Source organism: Macaca nemestrina, unplaced genomic scaffold, assembly GCF_043159975.1.
Source record: "Macaca nemestrina isolate mMacNem1 unplaced genomic scaffold, mMacNem.hap1 Scaffold_49, whole genome shotgun sequence".
Taxonomy (NCBI): Eukaryota; Metazoa; Chordata; class Mammalia; order Primates; family Cercopithecidae; genus Macaca; species Macaca nemestrina.
The window spans coordinates 177,371-198,812 of record NW_027257681.1 but is presented as its reverse complement, the minus strand read 5'-3'; the positions used below and the strand labels follow the sequence as shown (position 1 = coordinate 198,812).

Genomic DNA, 21,442 nt, shown 5'->3' with positions numbered 1-21,442 from the left:
CCTGGGCCTTGGCCTTTATTTTTCTATCTGTACAGGGGATCTAAAGGCTCGTGATTCTAGGCCACGACAGCTCTTCATACACACATACGCAAACATCACACGCCTGTGTGAAAAGCTGTGACACTTGGCTGATTTTCTGAAGAAGTTATCTTGTATCATTTCTACTCAAGTACTCCACCTCCTTCCAGACAAGTATCTGAGGATGATGGGCTATCCCACAGCCATGTGTGTAACCTCTCCTGCTTATGATCCCTGTTCACATAGCGTTTTCCAAAAGCATTTGGTGGGAAGTGACAGAAGAAAGAAGAATAAGGTTCTTTCAGCCCATTCATTCATTCATTCATTCATTCAACAAATATTGACTAACTATCTATGTGCCAGGCACTGGTGATATAACAGGGAACATATATTTTTGTAGGTAGAAACAGACAACCAAAAAGTATGTTAAAGAGAGATCAATACTCTAGAGGAAAATACACCAGGAAACAGGAAAGAAGAATACGCCTAGCCACCCTACACTGGGGTGACGCTAGCGTTACAAAATGGAAACAGCGGCCGGGCGCAGTGGCTCACACCTGTACTCTCAGCTCTTTGGGAGACTGAGACAGGCAGATCACCTGAGTTCAGGAGTTCAAGATCAGCCTGACCAACACGGAGAAACCCTGTCTCTACTAAAAACATAAAAATTAGCTGGACGTGGTGGCACACGCCTGTAATCCCAGTTACTCAGGAAGCTGAGGCACAAAAATCACTTAAACCTGGGAGGCAGAGGTTGGAGTGAGCCGAGATCACACCACTGCACTCCGGCCTGGGTGACAGAGCAAGGATCTGTCTCAAAAAAAAAAAATAAGAAAATAAAAATAAAATGTAAACAGAGAATAAGATACCAAAAAAAAAGAACATGAACGATTAATTGTAACAAAAGCCTTTGTAAGCTGATACTTCCCTTCCTGGATCCTTGTCCCTTACAAATGGAAAAAAAGGGCGGGTAGTGGGTAGCATCAAAATGATGTTTTAAGATGGCTTCGGGTTTCAGATGTCTGACAGCCATACTCATGTACTTCAAGGAAAAAGCTCTAGCTCTAGAAGCCATCTGGGCAATGGTTTAATGTCTTTTTTTTTTTTTTTCCAGAGAGTTTTAAAATACAGGAAAATGTGTGTGTTTATTTGGCTGCTCTGTGCCCGCACACGTGCAAACTGTGCTAACGGGTTTTTCCATGTTTTGCTGAATTTGCCAGCTTGCCATAAACAGGCTTCCATGTCTTAATTGTCTATAAATAGCACAAACACACAAAAATGCAAATCAAGACAAACTGTCCCTTCCGTTGCTGCTACCATGATGACAGCGAGCGACAATTGGCCAAATCAATATGCGGAGACTGAAGCTGTCGGGCAGAGAGCACAGGGTCCACGGCTTTTCCCATAGCATTTAAAGAAACAAGCGGAAACGGCTCTCCACACAGGACAGACACGTCCTTTGTTCTTTGAATCAATACTGCCAATGCCCCAAATACTTTCTCCATCACACTATCTATATGGAATTCAAGTTCCTTCCAATACCATGAGTAACACCAGTGATAGACTATGTTTAGCCATAATGACCCATTAGCATTCATTTTCCTCTAAAATGTTGAAATAACAACATTGAGTGTGGGCTCACGAGGTGCCAGGCTCTGAGTTTGATCTCGTTTAGTTCTCATTGAAATCCTGCAAGATCAGTACCATATTCTCTCATTTTTCATAGATGAGGAAACTAAGGCAGAGAAAGGCTAAGTAAGTTGTCCATGGTCACAGGTATTTCGGAACTGTTCTCCAAACTTTCAAAAGTTAGCTACTGCCACTATTACACATGGGTTTTTGTTTGTTTGTTTTTGGATTTTTGGGAAAAGGTCTTGCTCTGACCAGGCTGGAGTGCAGTGGCATGATGATGGTTCACTGCAGCCTCGACTTCCCGGGCTCAAGTGATTCTCGCACCTCAGCCTCTCCAGTAGCTGGGATTACAGGCATGAGCCACCACACCTGGCTAATTTTTTAATTTTTATTTTTTGTAGGGATGGGCTTTCACCATGTTGCCCAGACTGGTTCCAAACTCTGGGCTCAAGAGATCCTCCCAGGTCGGCCTCCCAAAGTGCTGGGATTACAGGTGTAAGCCACTGGGCACAGCCCTACACATGTGACTTATACAAAGTCAGAGCAGTGACAGGAAGAGAACAGAGACTTCAGCGAGTCTCCTGGCTGTTGTAACACCATATCCCTCCTCCGTACCGTAATGTGTCTACACCCACCAAGCTCCTAGACGTTGAAGGCAGGCCAGCTCAGAGACGAAACAGCAGTCAAGAAAGGGAAGATGCAGACATGCGTCTTGATTTCAGCTCGAGCGTGCCTCTCTGCCCTGCAGCTGCACAGGCAGAAACCAGAGGCCGTGAGTCTCAGGCAGTGTTTGGTTCCTGGCAGGTCATCTTTTGGGAGACCATCCCATACAATTAGTGTTACACTTCTCAAAAAGGAAGTGTGACTTTTATAGAAAAATCGATTCCATTTGGGAGAAAGGCCTAATAAAACCACAAATGCATAGCACATTCATACAACAACAAATTCAATTCATCTGTCACAAACTGAAATCCCAAAGCCCTCTGGGCACACAGCTGCTTTTCTGAGCTGAAATTCAACTCTAGTTGAGAAACAGGTCAACTTTTCTAAAAAGATTTCTTTTTCACATGCCTTCAATAAAAATTCCTTTCCTTCACTTGCCATTTCCCAGATTTAATGGCTCTGTTGGCCTTCCTCTCATTTAGGCCATGAACACTGACTGCATGTCTGCTACGGCCGGGACTCCAAGGGAGGCACCCTAGGGAACACAGATGACCGCCACACAGCGACAACCTCAAGAAAGACACACGGGGAAGGCAAGATGATACAATCGCAGACTTCACACAGAAAAGAACTTGGCATCCATACCCCGTCCCATTTCTAGAAAGCAACGATGCTGAGTCAGGAACATTTACCAAACAGCCTGCAGTGTGGAGGCAGCACGAGGGGGTTCCATGCCGGGAAGAGCACCTTCAGAAGGGAGCATGCAAACAATGTGGAGGCAGGAGACGCCCCCATGGACAAGGGCCAGCCTGGGGGCCTGCAGAAATGCCCATGCATCTGGGAAGAGGGAGAGAGGACAAGATACTTACATGCTCCAAAATGAATAGAAGCCTCCCAAGAACCTCCCCCGAAATGGGGCAGGGATTTACAAAAGACCAAACCGAGCATGTGCCGTTACCTGAGCATAGCGCCACGGGAGCGAGCTATTCGAGGAAGAAACAGGGTCCCTAGAAGCCTGAGCCTCTACTCCCAGCTCTGCGACTCATTCACCCTATGACCTTGGTGAAGGCTCTTAGCTTCTGTGAGCCACAAGAGAATCACGGGAAAACAGAAGATAGGAAAACTGCTCTGCCTTTTTCACAGAACTGCTGAGGGAATAAAATCAGATAACGGATTTTTAAATTCTCTGTGAATTACAAAGCAAAATGCAAACGTATGAAATCATTCTTACCATTCATAACAGCACCATCAAATTAAGAGCAGAGTTAAGACCACAGCATTTTCCAACCCCCGACTCCCGAGAGAAATAGTGAGTCCAGCCAATATATTTGGGCGACCCCAGTATCTAGGCTTTGAGAGCCTCAAACCGCTCATGAACTCTGACAGTATCACTCCAGCCCAGTGCTCATTAAGTTCTCCAAGACAGCCAACTGACATAAAATACTACAGCTTTTCCAGCTGGCCTTGAAGCCCTCCAAGCTCACAGCACAGCTCAACAATGAAGAAGAGGTTTTCTGCCACTAGACTCAAAACCTGGCTTTTGTAGATTCCCATAGAAAGAACATTCAAGGCCAGGTGTGGCGGCGCATGCCTGTAATCCCAGCAATTTGGGAAGCCGAGGCAGGAGGATCACCTGAGGTCAGAAGTTCAAGAACAGCCTGGTCAATATGGCAAAGCCCCATCTGTACTAAAAATATAAAAATTAGCCGGGCATGCTGGTGAGCACCTGTAATCCCAGCTACTCGGGAGGCTGAGGCAGGAAAATCGCTTGAACTCAAGAGGCCGAGGTAGCAGTGAGCTGAGATCACGCCACTGCACTCCAGCCTGGGTGACAAGAACGAAACTCCATCTCAAAGGAAAAAAAAAAAAAAGAAACAGCATTCTTTTTTGCTGATGTTAAATTTCCTGTGCTTAACACAGAGAAATCACACAACACTGACATCCTGAAAAACATATCATAAAAAGCATTTAGTGACTGAAAACACATTCAATATAACCTGTAACAGTGAGTTCCCCTCCTCTTTCCAGCCTGCTCCACTAACGCTGTCACCCTTAACAATGCTTCTACTACCACAGAGGAAAATTAATAGAACCGCTTACCCCTCTCAGCGGACAGCTAAACCACTGTTTCTCCCTGGGCTCACTAAAGATGACCTTTACCCAAAACCAGGCTGCAACAACCCTGTAGATGTTGACTAACAATTTCAAAATTCCCATATTCTTTGTCCACTCCTAAGGAAGATGAACTTAAGCCAGGTGTCTCCAAGTCAAAACTAACAGAGGCCTTCAACATCAGACGGCCCATTCCCTTCTTTGACAACCGGGGGACCTAAAGCTGAGCTTATGGGAGAAAACAGCCTGTTTAGTAACAAAGCGAAAACCAAACCCTAGTCACCCAACCTCTGGTCCGGAACTCCTGCAACAACCCAGCGCCCATACAGGATGAGTCTCCCTAACCAGAAACTCCGAAATCCACAACTTCTGAGTGCCGATGTGACGCTCAACGAAATGTTCATTGGAAGAGCTCAGACTCTGGATTTTTGAATTCAGGATGCTCAACCAGCAAGTATAATACAAATATTCAAAAATCCAAAAATGCAAAAAAATCTGAGACACTTCTGGTTCCAAACAGTTTGGATGAGGGATTTTCAACCTGCATTTTTTTTTTTTCCTCTAATGAAGGAAATTAAAAACGAGGCCTGAGCAAAGTCATTCAATCCATACTAAAGTCATTCAATAGTTTAATTAGTACCCATTTAAAGTTAAGTGCTACCCGCAGATATTTAAAAGGATGAATACATACATGCCTATAATCCCAGAACTTTGGAAGGCCGAGGTGGGAGGATCACCTGATGTCAGGAGTCCAAGACCAGCCCAGCCAGCACGGTGAAACTCCATCTCTACTATAAATGCAAAAATTAGCCGGGCGTGGTGGTGCACACCTGTTATCCCAGCTACTCGGGAGGCTGAGGCACGAGAATCGCTTGAACCTCGGGGGAGCACGTTGCAGTGAGCCGAGATCACACCACTGTACTCCAGCCTGGACCACAGAGCAAGACTCTGTCTCAAAAAAAAAAAAAAAAAAAGAAAGAAAAAAGAAAATTTAAATTGTGCTTTCACATGGAGTCCCTGTTCCCAGAACACAAGCCCTGCTCTATGCTCCAAGGGCACACAGGGTGCCCCTTTATCTTAATGCTCACCATATTCCATGGCAGCCATTGGCACGTGTCTGTCCATCGCACTAGACTTCCTGTGCATGAGGCAGGGATCATATATTATTACCTTTCTGTCCCCAATGTCTGGCCTAGAAGACATTCAGTAAATGATTCCTGAACTAAGTCAGTTACTAAGATATGTTAAACTTGCATTAACAAAATTGATTGAATAAGTTTGCCAATGCAGCATTCATACCACACAGCTTAAATCTCAACCTGTGGATTTATCTTGTGTTCTGCTAGATTATCACCTATTAACATTCAGGAAGCACCTAGTATATGCTAGGCATTACTAATTGCTAGGGACCTAGCAGTGACAAAACAACATTCCTTGTTCAAAGAGAAGTTCTAGTATAAAGAGGAATAGAAGGAACAGGCTAGATTGATGAGAGAGCTAAGAAAAGGACAGGCTGCCATGGGAAGCACCTGCTCTTGTCTGGATGGTACACAGTTAACAAAGTCTGAATGCTTCATATAGCATAAGATCATCTCCTCCAAAGAGGTTAATGAAGCTTTGATTCTCCAGTACCAGAAGTCATCATAAAGGTGTGCACAGCCGCATGCTTAGTGTAGGAAGTGAAACCAAACAAACAAACAAAACTCCAACTTCCAGAGGCAATGGTCCAATTATGAAATCCTCTGGCCACGTTCAATTGAAATTCAAGGTATTCAAGAGGCCAATATTTAAGGCATAAATTAACCCAACCACTTAAAACTAAAGTAGTCTTTGGTTCAAGGGGTAAAGGTATAGTACCTTTTACAAATTTATTAGCTCTTAATATTTACATTTAAATATGATGATGATGGTGTAATAATAACTTTACTGAGTAGTTACTATGTGTTAGGCACCAAACTAAGCACTTTACACACACATTTGCACGATCCTGTAAGATGATAATGACCCCTTGTCATCCCATTTCATAGATGAAGGTCAGGTTTATATAAGCTTAAAAACTTGTCCCAAATGGCACAGCTAGTTAGCAAAACCCAGGCAGCCTGACTCCACAGGCCTTGTTTAAAGAAGTAAGATTTATAAACTGTCCAGCACAGCGGTGGTACAAACAAGAGTTCAATAAATGTCTAAAGAGTACTTCATACCCAAAATCGTTTCCTGCCAATCAAACTAGACTTACTCTGGTTCTGCATAACCAACTGTCAAATTATTGTTCCATGAAGAAAACGTGGAATGGGTAGAGATCAGAACAGAGTGAATAACTGGTAAATATACTTCATGACAGGTAGTAACAGGATGTGGCATTTAGGCTATTTCCACATTTGTTGCATAACACTTTTTCACAGTTCTAAAGCATAAGAGCCATTCTAAGCTGGTGAAAGCGTAAGGCATGTCTATGATCCAGGACTCCAATTCACTGTGGATCAGTGGATCTCAACCTGTACGGTATATCAGAACCACCTGGGGGTTTTTTAACAGCACTACAGCTGCCCAGGCTCCATTCCTGCAGATTCTATTTCAACTGGTCGGGAGTAAGCACGCATGCTTTTTTCACAGCCCCCCAGATGCAGCTAGGTTTGCAAACCACTGTCCAAGATGCTCTCACACTTCCGCTCCGTTCAACACACACTCACTGAGATTCTAAGCACTACGAATCGGGCTAAGTTAACAAGTCAGGCTCCACTCCCTAATAATATTGGCAAAGAAACCAATAGCAGAGATTTATTCCAGTCCAAACCAAAAATTGCCGGGTGAAAAAAATGCCCTGGCATAGTTTGTCATACAAAACAACTTCCTGTATCTTCCCGGTCAGTAGCCTAGAGACTGACTCTGAGCCATGAGAAATCAGAATTCAGAAAATGCCAATCTCAGGCATCTGCCACACTCCTAGCACACCCCCAAAAGCGCCCAGCTACATTTCACATCCACTGTCCTAACAGGGGTCGAAATAGGGAAGAGCAGTGCAATACAGAAAACAGAGCCTGCTGGGCAACAAAAGGCTGGGAAGTTCCAGTCCTAGCCCTGCTACCAATCGGTCTGGTCACTTCTCTCTGCTCCTGGTGTGGCCAACAGTTATGTGAGAGGGTGAGGCATAAAAACACAGATGTCAGGCAAGCTCCAGCATCCAAAGTACATCGAAATTAAAAAGCATTAAGGTGATATCAAGGAATGTATGCCATCAACCAGAAAAGTAACTGAAGTATTCCTTTTCCCATTCTTAGGAAATCAAAAGTGGAAGCAGAAAATTGAACAATCAGCCTACCAAGTTGACTGGGGCAACAGAATACACTCACGGATTCTGTTCACAACAGCGGGGGTGACAGACCAAAAGGAGAACGGCAGAGCGTCCCTTTCTCCTCTGTCCACCCATGCCACCAGCACATGAGTGCGTCCACACGCAGCGCCCAGTCTCCTGTTACACTGACGCCAGCGTCCACTCACCACAAGCCTACTAAGTGCCACATGTGCTAGGATGCTCCCTCATCTCATCACCATAGACGTCCCTGCTGGAGATGAGTATGTGACAGACGAAAATCACAGAGGCCTAGAGAGGTTGAGACCCGCATTCCCACTGCGGTCAGGGTGTGTTTGAGAGGGACCCCACGGCTGGGCCCTCCATGCCGCTCTCCTCAGTAATCACTCCCAGACCAGAGCAGCGACGGTGAATTTTCTTCCTCTCACTATTTGCAGCCCCTTGGCTGACCCACCGTTCCCCAGAAAGCTATCGAGTTCTGGCAGCTCTGAGGCCACAAAGCCATAAAGGCACGGGACACACAGCCCATCTGTCTCTAACGGGTCTTTTACTTGTCATGCTGGTCATTTCAAAGAGCAGATGGGTTAAGAAAGACTTGGCAAGTTACCACGAAATGACCCCTCCACTCCTTCCTGGGGGAAGGCTGACTAGTTAGCAGTCAGGCCGCCTTTCTTCCCCAACTCCCTACATTGCTGTCCCTAAGGAGCCACAGACAATCCCACCAAATAGAGGCAGGAGACAGCCGCCTCCTTCCTACAGCTGGAGGGGGGAAGGGTCCTCTCGGGCCTTTCTAACTGAATGAAAACCAAACTGTGAGCTGTACTGACCCGGGCCTCACCCATGTTGCAGGCATGTACAACACAGGTGCCCAGTGCCATCATCAGGCAGAACTACGAATGTGCTTTCCATCATTTTCACACAATGATTCCGGAACCACTATTCACACAGCTCCACTTCTCACACATACGACGTGCTTCACGGATTACACAGCCTGTTCACCATGCCCCTCATCTGCTCCTCCCAGTAGCCTTGTGTGATCCCTTGAGTATGCTTCCTCATACTGAGGTTTGAAACCAAAACTTTCTCAAGAACATCCAGCTAGTGTTAGAACCAGCATATGAGGGCTTCTGATTCTAGAACTGGTATTTGTGCCACTATTCCACATGGGCCCCTCCAGGGATTTCTGCCTGATCTTAAAATGCAGACAGCAAATCCGTCTCTCTACAGTCCTGGGGTTCCCTATAGACAAGAAGTCAAACTTCTAACAGAAAGCTTATTTTTATTTGGAAGGCTACCTGGGATATTTCTTTTAAGTTAGTTTGTTCATGTTTTGGAAAGATTGCTCCAATGACAATATGGGGCATGAAGTGTAGAAAGGATTCCATGATGAGGCAGAGAAACAATTTGGTGGCTCTTAAAACAGTTCAAATCAGGCATGAGGCGCAAGCAGAAAGGACAGAGGGAAAATACATTGGAAAGAAATGCAAAATGAAATCCACTCAGACCCAGGATGGAAAAAAGGGGAGTAAGCATGATGGTGGTTTCTAGTTTGAAAAACTGATGAACAAGGATGTCATTAACTACTGCAGAGTGGTATCTGGGGCCTGGGTGCACCAGTTTGTTTAACCATTCACCTGCTGAGCAGTCTCTGGGCTGTTTCCAGTTTCTAGCCTTCATAAATAATGCTGCTATGAAGAGATACATAAAGGCTTTTGTGTCAACATAAGTCCTCATTTCTCTGGGATAACTGCCTATGAATGTGAGTGCTGCCTCCTATGGCAATTGCACATTGAGTTTTTTAAGAAACTGTCAAGCTGTTTTCCAGAATGGCTGTACCGTCTTCCTTTCCCACCAGCCAAGTGTGAGTGATCCCGTTTCCCTGCGTCCTCAGCAGCATTGGTCTTGTTACTACTTTTTATTTTAGGCATTCTGATAGGTGTAGAGTGACGTGGCTTTAGTGTGCATTTTTCTGATGGTTCATGATGTTGAACATCTTTTCATGTGCTTATATGTTATCTGAAATGTCTCTTCAGGTCTTTTATTCATTTTCAAAGTAGACGATTTGGTTTCACTGCTGAATTTTGATAGTTCTTTATATATTATAGATATGAGGCCTTTATCAGACATGTGGTTTGCAAATAGTTTCTCCCAGTCTCTAGCTCCTCTTTTCATCTTTATTTTGCATTTTACATTTTATCCCACGATCCACTTTGAGTTAATTTTTGTATGACGTATGAGGTTTAGAGCAGAGTTCAAGTTTTTTTCCTATGAAAAATCAGGTAGCCAGTAACTTTTTTTAAGAGACAGGGTCTCACTCTGTCACCCAGGCTGGAATGCAATGACAAGATCAGAGCTCACTGCAGCCTTGACTCCTAGGCTCAAGTTGTCCTCCTGCCTCAGCCTCCCGGAGTAGCTGGGACCACAGGCAGGTGCCACCATGACCAGTTAATTTTTTTAGTTTTTGTAGAGACAGGGTCTTGTACCATGTTACCCAGGCTGCTGTGGAACTCCTAGGCTAAAGTCATCATCCCACTTATATGGGGCCAGGCAGTGGCACATGCCTGTAATCACAGCACTTTGGGTAGATGAAGCAGGAGAATCACTTGAACCCAGGAATTCCAGACCAGCCTGAGCAACAGAGGGAGGCCCTGTCTCTGCAAAAAATTTTAAACATTAGCTGGGCATGGTGTTGTATACCTGTGGTCCCAGCTACTTGAGAGGCTGAGGTGGGAGGATCTCTCGTGCCTATGAGGCTGAGGCTGCAGTGAGCCATGATCGCACCACTACACTCCAGCCTGGGAGAAAGTGAGACCCTGTCTCAAAAAAAAAAAAAAAAAATGCTAGCGCATCACTTATATTAAAGACAGGTATTGTCTTTTTGAAAATTTAATTATGGTTATATAATGGACATGTAAAATGTCCAGTTTGAAAGTTTGAAACATATATAACTCTGAATATTCTTACCTTAAAATTCTGATTCCTACCTAAGATATCGCATACTGTTTGCATAAGTATCACAATGTCTGGACAACAACTAAAAATGTGTACGGGGGAGAAAAATGAGCATTTATGCCTATTAATTAAGGTATATTTCCCCCTTATTACATAAAAAAGTCATCACGGCAAACCCCTGTGACTGTATCTAAAGCAAGTCTACAGTTTTACTTCTCTGTATTGTAAAATGCAAGGCTAACATTCCAATACTAAACGTTTCCTGAAGCCAAGGGTAGTTTACTTAAAATAAATGCCTAAGGTCTATATCAAAAATATGAAAAAGCTACCTACACTTCATAGCCATTCCAATCTAAGTTCAGCTTTTTTTAATTGACACATAATTGTGTACTGTACATATGTATGGAGTACACATAGTGAAGTTATAATACATGTAATGTATGTGATCAGCGTAATTAGCATATCCACCATCTCAAACATTTATCATTTCTTTGTGTTGGTAACGTTCAATACCCTTCCTCCAATTATCTGGAACTATATATTCTTTCTTTTTTTTGAGACAAAGTCTTGGCCTGTTGCCCAGGCTGGAGTGCAGTGGTGTGATCTCAGCTCACTGCAACATCTGCTTCCTAGGTTCAAGCTATTCTCCTGCCTCGGCCTCCCTGGTAGCTGGGGTTACAGGCACCCACCACTATGCCCGGCTAATTTCTGTATTTTTAGTAGAGATGGGGTTTCTCTACACGTTGGCCAGGCTGGTCTCAAACTTCTGACCTCAGGTGATCCACGCACCTCAGCCTCTCAAAGTGCTAGGATTACAGGCATGAGCCACCGCCCCCAGCCTGAAACTATATATTCCTATTAACTATAGTCATCCTATGTTATAGAACACTAGCACTTATTCCTATCCAGCTATAATTTTGTATCCTTTAACAAATTTCTCCCTATCTCCCTCTTCCCCCACCCTTCTCACCCTCTAGGATCCTCTGTCTACTTTCAACTTCCATGAGATCCACTCTTTTTTGACTTCCACATAAGAGAACATGTGCTGTGTAACTTTCTGTCCCTGGTTTATTTCATAATATCTTCCAGTTCCATCTACGTTGCTGAGAATAACAGGACTTCATCCTGTGTTATGGCTGAATAGTACTCCATTGTGTATAAACACCACATTTTCTCTATCCATCATCTGCTGTTGGACACCGAGGCTGATTCCGTATCTTGGCTATGGTGAACAGTGCTGTAGGAAACATAGAGGTGCGGATGCCCCTCCGACACTGATTTCCTTTTCTTTGGGTATCTATTCTGTAGTGGGACTGCTGGATCACACTGTAATTTCATTTGCAGTTTTCTGAGGAACCTCCATACTGTTTGCCATAGTGGGTGCCCTAGCTTACTCTTACTCTTTTTCTTTTCTCTCTTTGAGACAAAGTCTCACTGTTGCCCAGGCTAGAATACAGTGATGTAATCTCGGCTTGCTCACTGTAGCATCTGCCTCCCGGGTTCCAGTGGTTCTCATGCCTCAGCCTCCTGAGTAGCTGGGATTACAGGCGCCCGCCACTGCACCTGGCAAATTTTTGTATTTTTTAGTAGAGACGGGATTTCACCACGTTGGCCAGGCTGGTCTTGAACTCCTGGCTTCAAGTGACCCACCCACCTCAGCTGCCCAACAGTGCTGGGATTACAGGTGTGATCCACCGCTCCCAGCTAATTTTTGTGTTTTTAATAGAGACGGGGTTTCACCATGTTGGCCAGGCTGGTTTCAAACTCCTGACCTCAGGTGATCTGCCCGCCTCGGCCTCCCAAAGTGCTGGGATGTCAGCGTGTGCCCCGCGCCCAGCCAGCTGCTCTAGTGTACACCCCCCTAGAGTGTGTAAGAGCTCCCTTGTCTCCATATCCTCACCGGCACTTGTTATTTTTTGTCTTTTTGATAATACTCATCCTAACAGGTGAGATGATACCTCACTGTGGTTTTGATTTGCATTTCTCTGATTATAAGTGATACTGAGCATTTTTTTCACATTTTTTTTGGCCATTTGTATGTCTTCTTTAAAGAAATGTCTGTTCTGTTGGGTATGGTGACACAAACCTGTAAGCCCAGCACTCAGAACGCTAAGGTAGGGGGACAGCTTGAGCCTAGACCAGCCTAGGCAGCATAGCGAAACCCTAGCTCAAAAAAAAAAAAAAAAAAAAAAAAAAAAAAAAAAAAAAAGAAGAAAAAAGAAATATCTGTGTCTGTTCAGCTTTTTGACCTCCAAAAATTAAGAGCCCATTTTGGAATCTGATGACCTGCCTGATTCAGAGACAACCTGTGTTTGGTTCTACTCTGCTACTTCCTATGTGACTTTGGGAAGTTCCCTTAGCCAATTTGAGCTCAACTTTCTCAACATTAACCAGGAATAAGTACCACCTGCCTCTGCTGGTTAACGCTGAGGACTGAAAGGAGAACCTCCACAATGCCATTTGACAATGCCGCCTGGTGAAAGCCCCTCAATGCGGGGCTGGTAGGATCATTTGAAGCTAAATACAACTTTCCTTTCCACTGTCCCAGGCTCACTCTGCATACGATTAGCAAGGAATAGTGAATAAAGGAAACCAAAATGCTGCTCAATTTTTAATAAGAAATTTTTAAGCCAGGCGCGGTGGCTCAAGCCTGTAACGGGCGAATCACGAGGTCAGGAGATCAAGACCATCCTGACTAACACAGTGAAACCCTGTCTCTAACAAAAATAGAAAAAACTAGCAGGGCGAGGTGGTGAGCGCCTGCAGTCCGAGCTACTCGGGAGGCTGAGGCAGAAGAATGGTGTAAACCCGGGAGGCGGAGCTTGCAGTGAGCTGAGATCCGGCCACTGCACTCCAGCCTGGGCGACAGAGCGAGACTCCATCTCAAAAAAAAAAAAAAAAAAGAAATTTTTAAAAAGTGGGGGTGGTGGAAAAATAGGAAGGAGAGGAGGAGAAGGAAAAGCAGCCGGTCACAAGTTCTAGTCCAGGGCTCATCCCCGGCCTCCTCACTCAGGCAATCATCAGTCCCCACCTCCTGGGGGGGGAGGTACTTTCTCGGCTGGCTTCACCCACATGGAAGGCACTGCCACAGATGTTCAGAAACCAGGAGCACCTTGAAATGGGCAATGTGCTTTGGGTAGGAGACCTACAATTTCCCCCAAGGAAATTACGGCACAAAAGTGACCCACATAGGAGGCACCAACGGCTGTAAATACTTGGTGGCAAAAACTGATGTCATACCTTCTGTACAGGAGACACACACCCAAAAAAACTTGCCAAAATAGCAGAGAAAAAAATACAGCAGACATCCAGTGCCATTCTGTTACAGAAATATTTATATCCCAAAGCCAGGGACCTCTCTGGAACACTGTGTTTATTTCCACGTTTCATGGAAGATGTTTGAGTGCACTCACGTGTGTCTCAACAAACTTCCAGTCCCTGCTGTAAACCCTGTGGCTTCTCAGCAAAACCCAAAAACAAGTATCCGTTTTCCTTCCAAATGAGAAATTTCCTAACCTAGGGAAACCAGCATCAAATCCACTTATTATGAGACAGCCGATTACAGGCGAAGCCCTCTAGTCCCAGGATGACTCCCCTCCTGCAGGAGTGGGAAGGATGGCCATAGCACTGGCCTTCCAGACCACATCTCCAGCCAGTTTGAAACCATGGCTGCCCAGGTGAACCATGATAAAAATCAAAACCAAGTATCTCTGAAAAGTGTACATGTCAAGAACCAGACCTCGGCCCAGATTCAGCAGAAATGGATGTTGCAAGGTTTGTTCAGAGATCTCCTCTCCATGCCCCCTCTCCTCAGGACCTCCCTCCTTGCACTAGGGGCAAAGGGCCAATGGACAGCTCCCTTACCACTAGCCCAGTGCATTTTCAGGAACAGTTCCCAGACTGTACCAGACCCTGAAATGTATTCACTGAATGCACTATTTCTTCAAATGATCATAAATCACCTGACTGTAACAACAATTGTTTTAAAAGTGTTCTCTCTCTCTTTGGGGGAATCGCCATGAGTTTGAGCAAGCAGCTTTGCTTCTCTCTACTGCAATTCTATCATTTACAAAATGTTAACAATTACTGCGTTCACCCATAGCATTGTTGTAAAAAGCCTTAAGATCCACTTCATGTAGTCTGCCTGGAGCACAGACCCTGTCACATGGTAAATCCCCACTGAAGGTGAGTTATCTGTAGCTATTAGTACCTAGCACTCCAGCAAACAAAAGGAGTCGATCAGGTCTCATCGTATCACCATGAAAGGATGTCCATGTAGACTGCGCAGTGGGAGTAGGGGGACTCAGTGTTTATCAGGTACTATTTTGTGTTTTACAAAGTGTACATATATATTTGTAGGTACACTGGAAAAGATCTGGAAGGAAATACACCCAGTGTTAATAGTGACTACCCCAAAGACACATTCATCCAAACACACAACAGAAAAACACTCCCTATCTTTCTGTCTTCCATATCATTTGAACTATTTTCAATAAGCATCTATGGCTTTTGTAAAGTTTTTGAAAGGAATTTATTGCATGTTTTTCTGGAGAAACAAGCAGGAGCATGAAAAAGGTGGAAACAGAAGGTAAAATGGAATGGGACTCAATGGAATTGAGTCCAAGCCAGGCTCAGCAGGCACATGAACCATGCAACTATCACTACAACTCAACACCAGCTCTCTCTGCTCTTGGTCCAGTGGCCCAAGACTTAGAGATAAAATGTTTATTGTGATCACATCAATCACACCAAGGAGCTTGGAACCACCCTTCCAAACTCCTCTGGTTCTGTGTACCTGCCCGGGGCTGTTAGCTTTCCTCCTGTGTCTTTGGCTGGCCTGTAATCCCCTAGTGGTGGAAATGCACCCTGACACTTAGCCATCATCCCCACAACACTCAGCCCCGCATAGAGACCAGGGCAGTGATGTCCACTCGGACTGTGATTCTACTTATAAAGTGAAGGACCAGAGGCCAGATGCGACCTATCTTTGGTAACTCACCAGCTGTTGCTTGAACCAGAACAAAGCCAGGTCTCCTGATGCACAGAAAAGAGCTAGTGCCTGTCCCACTAGAAACGCGGCGAAAATGTTTTGCTTGCTGTGAAAAGATGCACTACTGGAGAAGATGGGTGCAAGTTCTCATGGAGCCACTCAGCCCAGATGACCAGGAAACAGGGCTGCCAGATGAGACACTCGGCCCAGATCACCAGGAAACAGGGCTGCCGGATGAGACACTCGGCCCAGGTCACCAGGAAACAGGATTATAGGTGTGAGCCACCACACCCGGCCTGGTTTCTCTTCTTCTAAGGGCACTAATCCTGTCAGACCAGGGCCCACGCTCATGACCTCATCTAACCCTAATCACCTCCCAAAGGTCCTACGCCCTAATACCATCACACTGGCAGTTAGGGCTCCAGTACAAGAATCTGGGGGAGACATAAACAATCAGTTTATAACAATGTCTTTTCAATCCTGTTGAAAAAAACAACCAAATGAGTAGGCGACAAAGTACCTTATATGTAAACAAGTCAGGACTTTTCATATTTCTGCTAACACATTAAGGTCAATTTAAAATGTCTGATAACAAGAGTCAGAAGCAGAGATAAATGAAAGTTAGTTACTCTGCATTTTAGGCCCACATTGAGCTGTCTTCCAATGACATTGTGACACAAAGAACACTGCTTTCTATTCCTGGTTTTGCCACCAAAAAAGCTGGAACATTTCCCTGTATTTCCGTTTATCTCTAAAATCACTGGGCTGACCCAGCAGACCTCCAAAGTCCCTTTCATTCACAAATTCCACAAATAACTTCCTACCAACAGATGCTACACAAATAAACTACACTGACGAAGGGGAAAACTAACACTAGCAAACAATGAGATGCACACAAGACAAGACGTAGAGAGAAGTGGATCAACCACAGACTGGTGGACGATGAGCCGGCCGTGGATAAAAACACATTCCCTAACGATGGACAGAGAGGCAATGGCGCCGAGGTAGTATTGTTGACGATTTCCTATTTTCAACTTTCAAGATAAACGGCCCAATTGTTTATATTCATTCTGATTAAATGTGAACGTGAAAATTTCCTCCAGGGGACACAGACACGTAAAGAATTCCCAATGTATCCAATTTGTCATTTGATATCTTTACTGACAAGAAAAATGTGGGACTGAATATACAAACAGACCATGCCTGATCATATGTAGAAAGACAGAACTCAGACCACAACCTGTAGCTGACCACCCAGGAAACCAATCCCCTATCTACAGTCAACAGCCAGGAGGCCAGCCAGGCTAGCACATCAGACAGGAAGCCAGACTGCTCTCTCTCCACAACCCAGAAACTAAACCACAACTCTGTCCCACGTGGCCAGGGCTTGACTCAAAACTGACAGCCACCCTAATTTTGGCCCCTGTTTCCAGTTAGGATACTTCAAAGAAAGCCAAATATGCCCCTACACAATCACATAGGACACCCCACTTCTGTACAGCCGCCTCCAGCCCCCACAACAGCCTCCACTGGGGGCCGTTCTTTCCATCCTGAAGCTTCCTCACTCCTCATCCGCCACTCACTTGCATGTCAGTCTCTGCCACACGCAAGTGACGGTGCCGACTCTCTTGCCACAGCAACTCTGAGAAAGTCGCCTCTGCCTGTCTCATGTGGGCGGCCTTCCTTCATTTTCCCCAAAGAATAAGTCTTAAATGAGGGGCTTCTTTCTATATGGTCAAGTTATACAATTCAGAAGCCCAGCATGGCAGATTCCAAGCCTGGAAAGACCATACACCCCTCAGGTCCTCTTTCCACAAAACACAGCTTCCTTGAGTTCTTCAGTCACTCCCACCAACCAGGGAAGGAACCACGTGTTATGGAAAGATCAAGGGGCTTGAAGTCAAACTTCTGAGTTCATCCAGTACTTCATCTTTCAACTTAAGAAATTACATGGCCTCGGCCAGGCGTGGTGGCTCGCATCTGTAATCCCAGCACTTGGGCAGGCTGAGTTGGGTGGATCACCCAAAGTTGGGAGTTCAAGGCCAGCGTAACCAACACGGAAAAACCCCATCCCTACTAAAAATACAAAATCAGCGTGGCGTGGTGGCGCATGCCTGTCATCCCAGCTACTCGGGAGGCTGAGGCAGGAGAATCACTTGAACCTGGGAAGCAGAGGTTGTGGTGAGCCGAGATCGCACCATTGCACTCCAGCCTGGGCAAGAACAGCAAAACTGTCTCAAAAACAAAACGAAACAAAACAAATGATGTGACCTTGAACAATTTTCTTAACTTCTCTAAGCCTCTATCTTCATCTTCAATAACATAAGGGGCCCTACAGCTGTGCGCTGCTACTGCCGCCCCACTTTACCCCAAGGGAGAAGCGCAAGATGTCCAGAAAAAGCCTGTTGATCCCTGCACCTCAGCATCCTGTGTTCACACAAGGCGCAGTGACATCCAGACTTACCGGGGTCACCCAAATACAAGACATGGTTTGATTTTTCAACTTAGGTACACATGGCTTCTAACGTTCACCATATATGATCCATAATTTAGAAGAGATTTTCCTACACTACCCTGTGGTTCTATTTTAGTAGACTTAGATGTGCCATAATAGCTCACTCTCTTAAGCCCTCTTCAGTATCAAAAACAAAACTTTAATCTGTAACACAGTTATCAGCAGTGAAAGTGGAAAAGGTACCTAGGAGTCAAAATGATCCTCTGCCCCGCCCTGCCCCACCCTACAAAAAGCTGTTCAGGAGTATTTGGGCTGCTTATGAGAATGCTGTCTGTATTCCCAGGGACAGACAAACGCCTACCCTGGTTAGAAGCTGCGCTGCTCAGCCTCCGGGGTAGAAAGCTCCCCATACCCTCTACCCAAGGAGAAGAGAAGCAAATGGGGTGGCCAGGCTCCAGGATGTGGACTGTTTAGTGTGGTTTCTGCAGTCCAGGTCACCGCCATGGGTGAAGCTCTTCCTTCCTTCTTTTCCACCCAAGTGGCCAAGGTCCTACGGCTGCTGTAGGGCCTCTTCCCTGTGAGTCAGCCCAGGCATTCCCTTTCCCCTTCCTTCTGTTTTTTTGAGATGAAGTCTCGCTCTGTCACCCAAGCTGGAGTGCAGTGGCATAATCTTAGCTCACTGCCACCTCTGCATCCCGGGTTCAAGCAATTCTCTTGCCTCAGCCTCCCAAGTACCTGGGATTACAGGCACCCGCCAAAACGCCCAGCTAATTTTCATATTTTTAGTAGAGACATACTTTCAACTTGTTGGTCAGGCTGCTCTCGAACTCCCGACCTCAGGTGATCCACCTGTCTCGGCCTCCCAAAGTGCTGGGATTACAGGCATGAGCCACTGCGTCTGGCCGAGTCAGCCCAGCCATCCTGACTTTTTGTTCTGGTAAAATTACTCTCTTCTACATCTACCTTCCAAGTAGCTAAATCAGAGATCTGGCCCTTGGGACAGGCTTGAAGAATCCCTGTTTTTGGTCCTCAAGAGGTCCTACCAGGGTCTGGGACAATTCCAAGACTTGTGTTCTTAAAGAGGAAAGAAACCTCACATACACGGCTCTCGCAGAGCTCAGGCACAGCTCAGGCAAGGCTTGGGAGGCGGCCCTAAGGTTTGGGTGTGCCATCTACGATAACAGCTAAGAGATCTGAAGCCAGCTGTCTGGGTTCAAACCTCAATTCCAACAGCACTGGCTGTGTGATGTTAGACGACGTCCCCAGCCTCTCTGTGGTTCAGTTTCCTCACTGTAAAAGGGCCACAATAAGAGAGCTGCTCTAAAAATTAAGTCAATTGGTGCATATAAGGTATTCAGAATAATGCTTGGCACATGGGGGACTTCAATAGACACGTACTGGACAGAGTAACTTAGCAATTACTAAATATACTCATGCAGGCCAGGCGCGGTGGCTTACGCCTGTAATTCCAAAACTTTGGGAGGTTGAGGCGAGAGGGTCACTTGAGCCCAGGAGTTTGAGACTAGCATGGGCAACAGAGCAATATTCCACCTCTAAAACTGTGTGTAACATACATGTCTATATACACTCAAATGTTCACAGTGTATTTATAGTATACAAAATAGCTGGAATACAGACTTAACTATTCACAATGGTTACTTCTAGAGAAGGGGGAATGCAAATTTCAGCTTTTTACCCCACACATATATTGTTGTATCATCTGAAATATTTAAGCAAATTGTATGTATAAATTTGCCCCGAAACACATAGCAGAACAATGTAGTTTTCACTCAAAAATCTTCAAATCATGATGGAATTGTCCCGTGAAAGTAAAGTTAGAGAGGTGAAAAGTCTCCCTCCAGCCTAAATGCTCTTTCATATGACCTATATTACACAAACCAATGCAGACGCCCCAATCCTTTCCCCACTGTCATAAGAATTTTTCAGAGAACTTACAAACTAGATGATAGAGTTACCAGGCAAGAACGTGGATCCAGTTCTGCTTTTTCAAAGGCCAGTATTTCTCACATAATAGTAATGCATTCTTCAACCGGTCAACTGCCCCCAACACCTGAGCTCTCTGTTGTACACAACTCAGCGAGGCCTGGGAGAAAACAGTGCAAATTTCACCTAGTAACAACACATCCCGCCTGATTCCTTTGCTAGGTTAGTTCTCAAGTCGTCTTTTTCTAAGCTTTCATTCGGCTCTGCCACACGTACCTAGGCTGCGTAAAACACTTGACCAGGTTTTTTTCTTCGAGACGGAGTTTCACTCAGTCGCCCACGCTGGAGTGCAGTGACGCCATCTCGGCTCAGAAGCCAGCGCCCGGGTCCATGCAGCCCCCTCCGTGGCAGACGCGGGGAGCCGGGGAGCAGTGGGGACCGGCCCCTACCGGCAGGACGACCGGGACCCCCGCGCGGGCCCACGCGGTATCGTAGCAGGCGCGAAGCCCCCGGTACCACCCGAGGCCGAGACAAAGCCCAGGCGCAAGGACCCCGGATCCCGACCTCGGACCCTGCGGAACCCAGCTCGGAGCCGCCTCGCCCGGGGCAGAGACCCCCGCCCGGTCCGGAGACCTCGTTGCCCGTTCTCACCTCAGGCCGCCGCCTCGGAGCGCTCGCTCCTCGCCGCGGCGCCTGGGCCGACTGGAGCGCAGCTGAGCAGCCGACAGAGCCGAGGCAGCCTCAACCACGGAGCCCCGGGGCGGAGCCGCTGCCGCCGCTTCAGCCCGTGTTCCACGCTCAGGATCCGGCTCGGATCAAGGAGCTGCAGCTGGCGCGGGGCTGCGGCCGGAAAACACACCATGCAGGTGCACAGGGCCCCGCCTGCCGCCCGCTGCCCCGCCCCCAGCGGAGCCGGGCGCCCAGGGCCCGCCCCCCGGCCAATGGGGAGCGAGCCGCGCGGAGAGGGCGGGGCCTAGGGGAACAAATGGAGGCTGGGCGGGGCGGTGCTGGGATTGGGCGTACAGGTTTCCGCGGGAGGACGGTACCCAAGAGCTGGCCGGATCCTGGCCTCCTAGAAGACCCAGCTCTACGTCCACCTGCAGTCTGGTCTACAGGACGCGCTCATCTCAAGCCCAGAACTCAGGCTTTTAGGGCAGAGAGCGAGAGACAGGCTTGCTTTACAAAAAGTGAAACTGAGGTCCAAGGAATAGGATTGCCTGCTGCCCGAAGTCACGTAGTCCCATTCACTCGTTCACTTTGTGATTCACCAAACATTTGAAAGCACGTATGGTGGGCTTTAGGAGTGAAGTAGGGCCGGGCGCGGTGGCTCGCGCCTGTAATCCCAGTACTTTGTGGGGCCGAGGCA

At 46.3% G+C, this 21,442-nt stretch overlaps 1 protein-coding gene across 1 annotated transcript in view; it reads right to left on the bottom strand.

Annotated features, from left to right (window-relative positions):
- Window positions 1-20,438, bottom strand: part of LOC139361426 (SH3 domain and tetratricopeptide repeat-containing protein 1-like) — a 43,182-nt gene extending 22,744 nt beyond the window's left edge. Inside the window, 2 exon segments of the mRNA XM_071090021.1 lie at window positions 20,109-20,134; window positions 20,434-20,438. Of these exon segments, the coding sequence (XP_070946122.1) occupies window positions 20,109-20,134; window positions 20,434-20,438 (31 nt within the window).
- Between the last annotated feature and the right edge of the window lie 1,004 nt (window positions 20,439-21,442).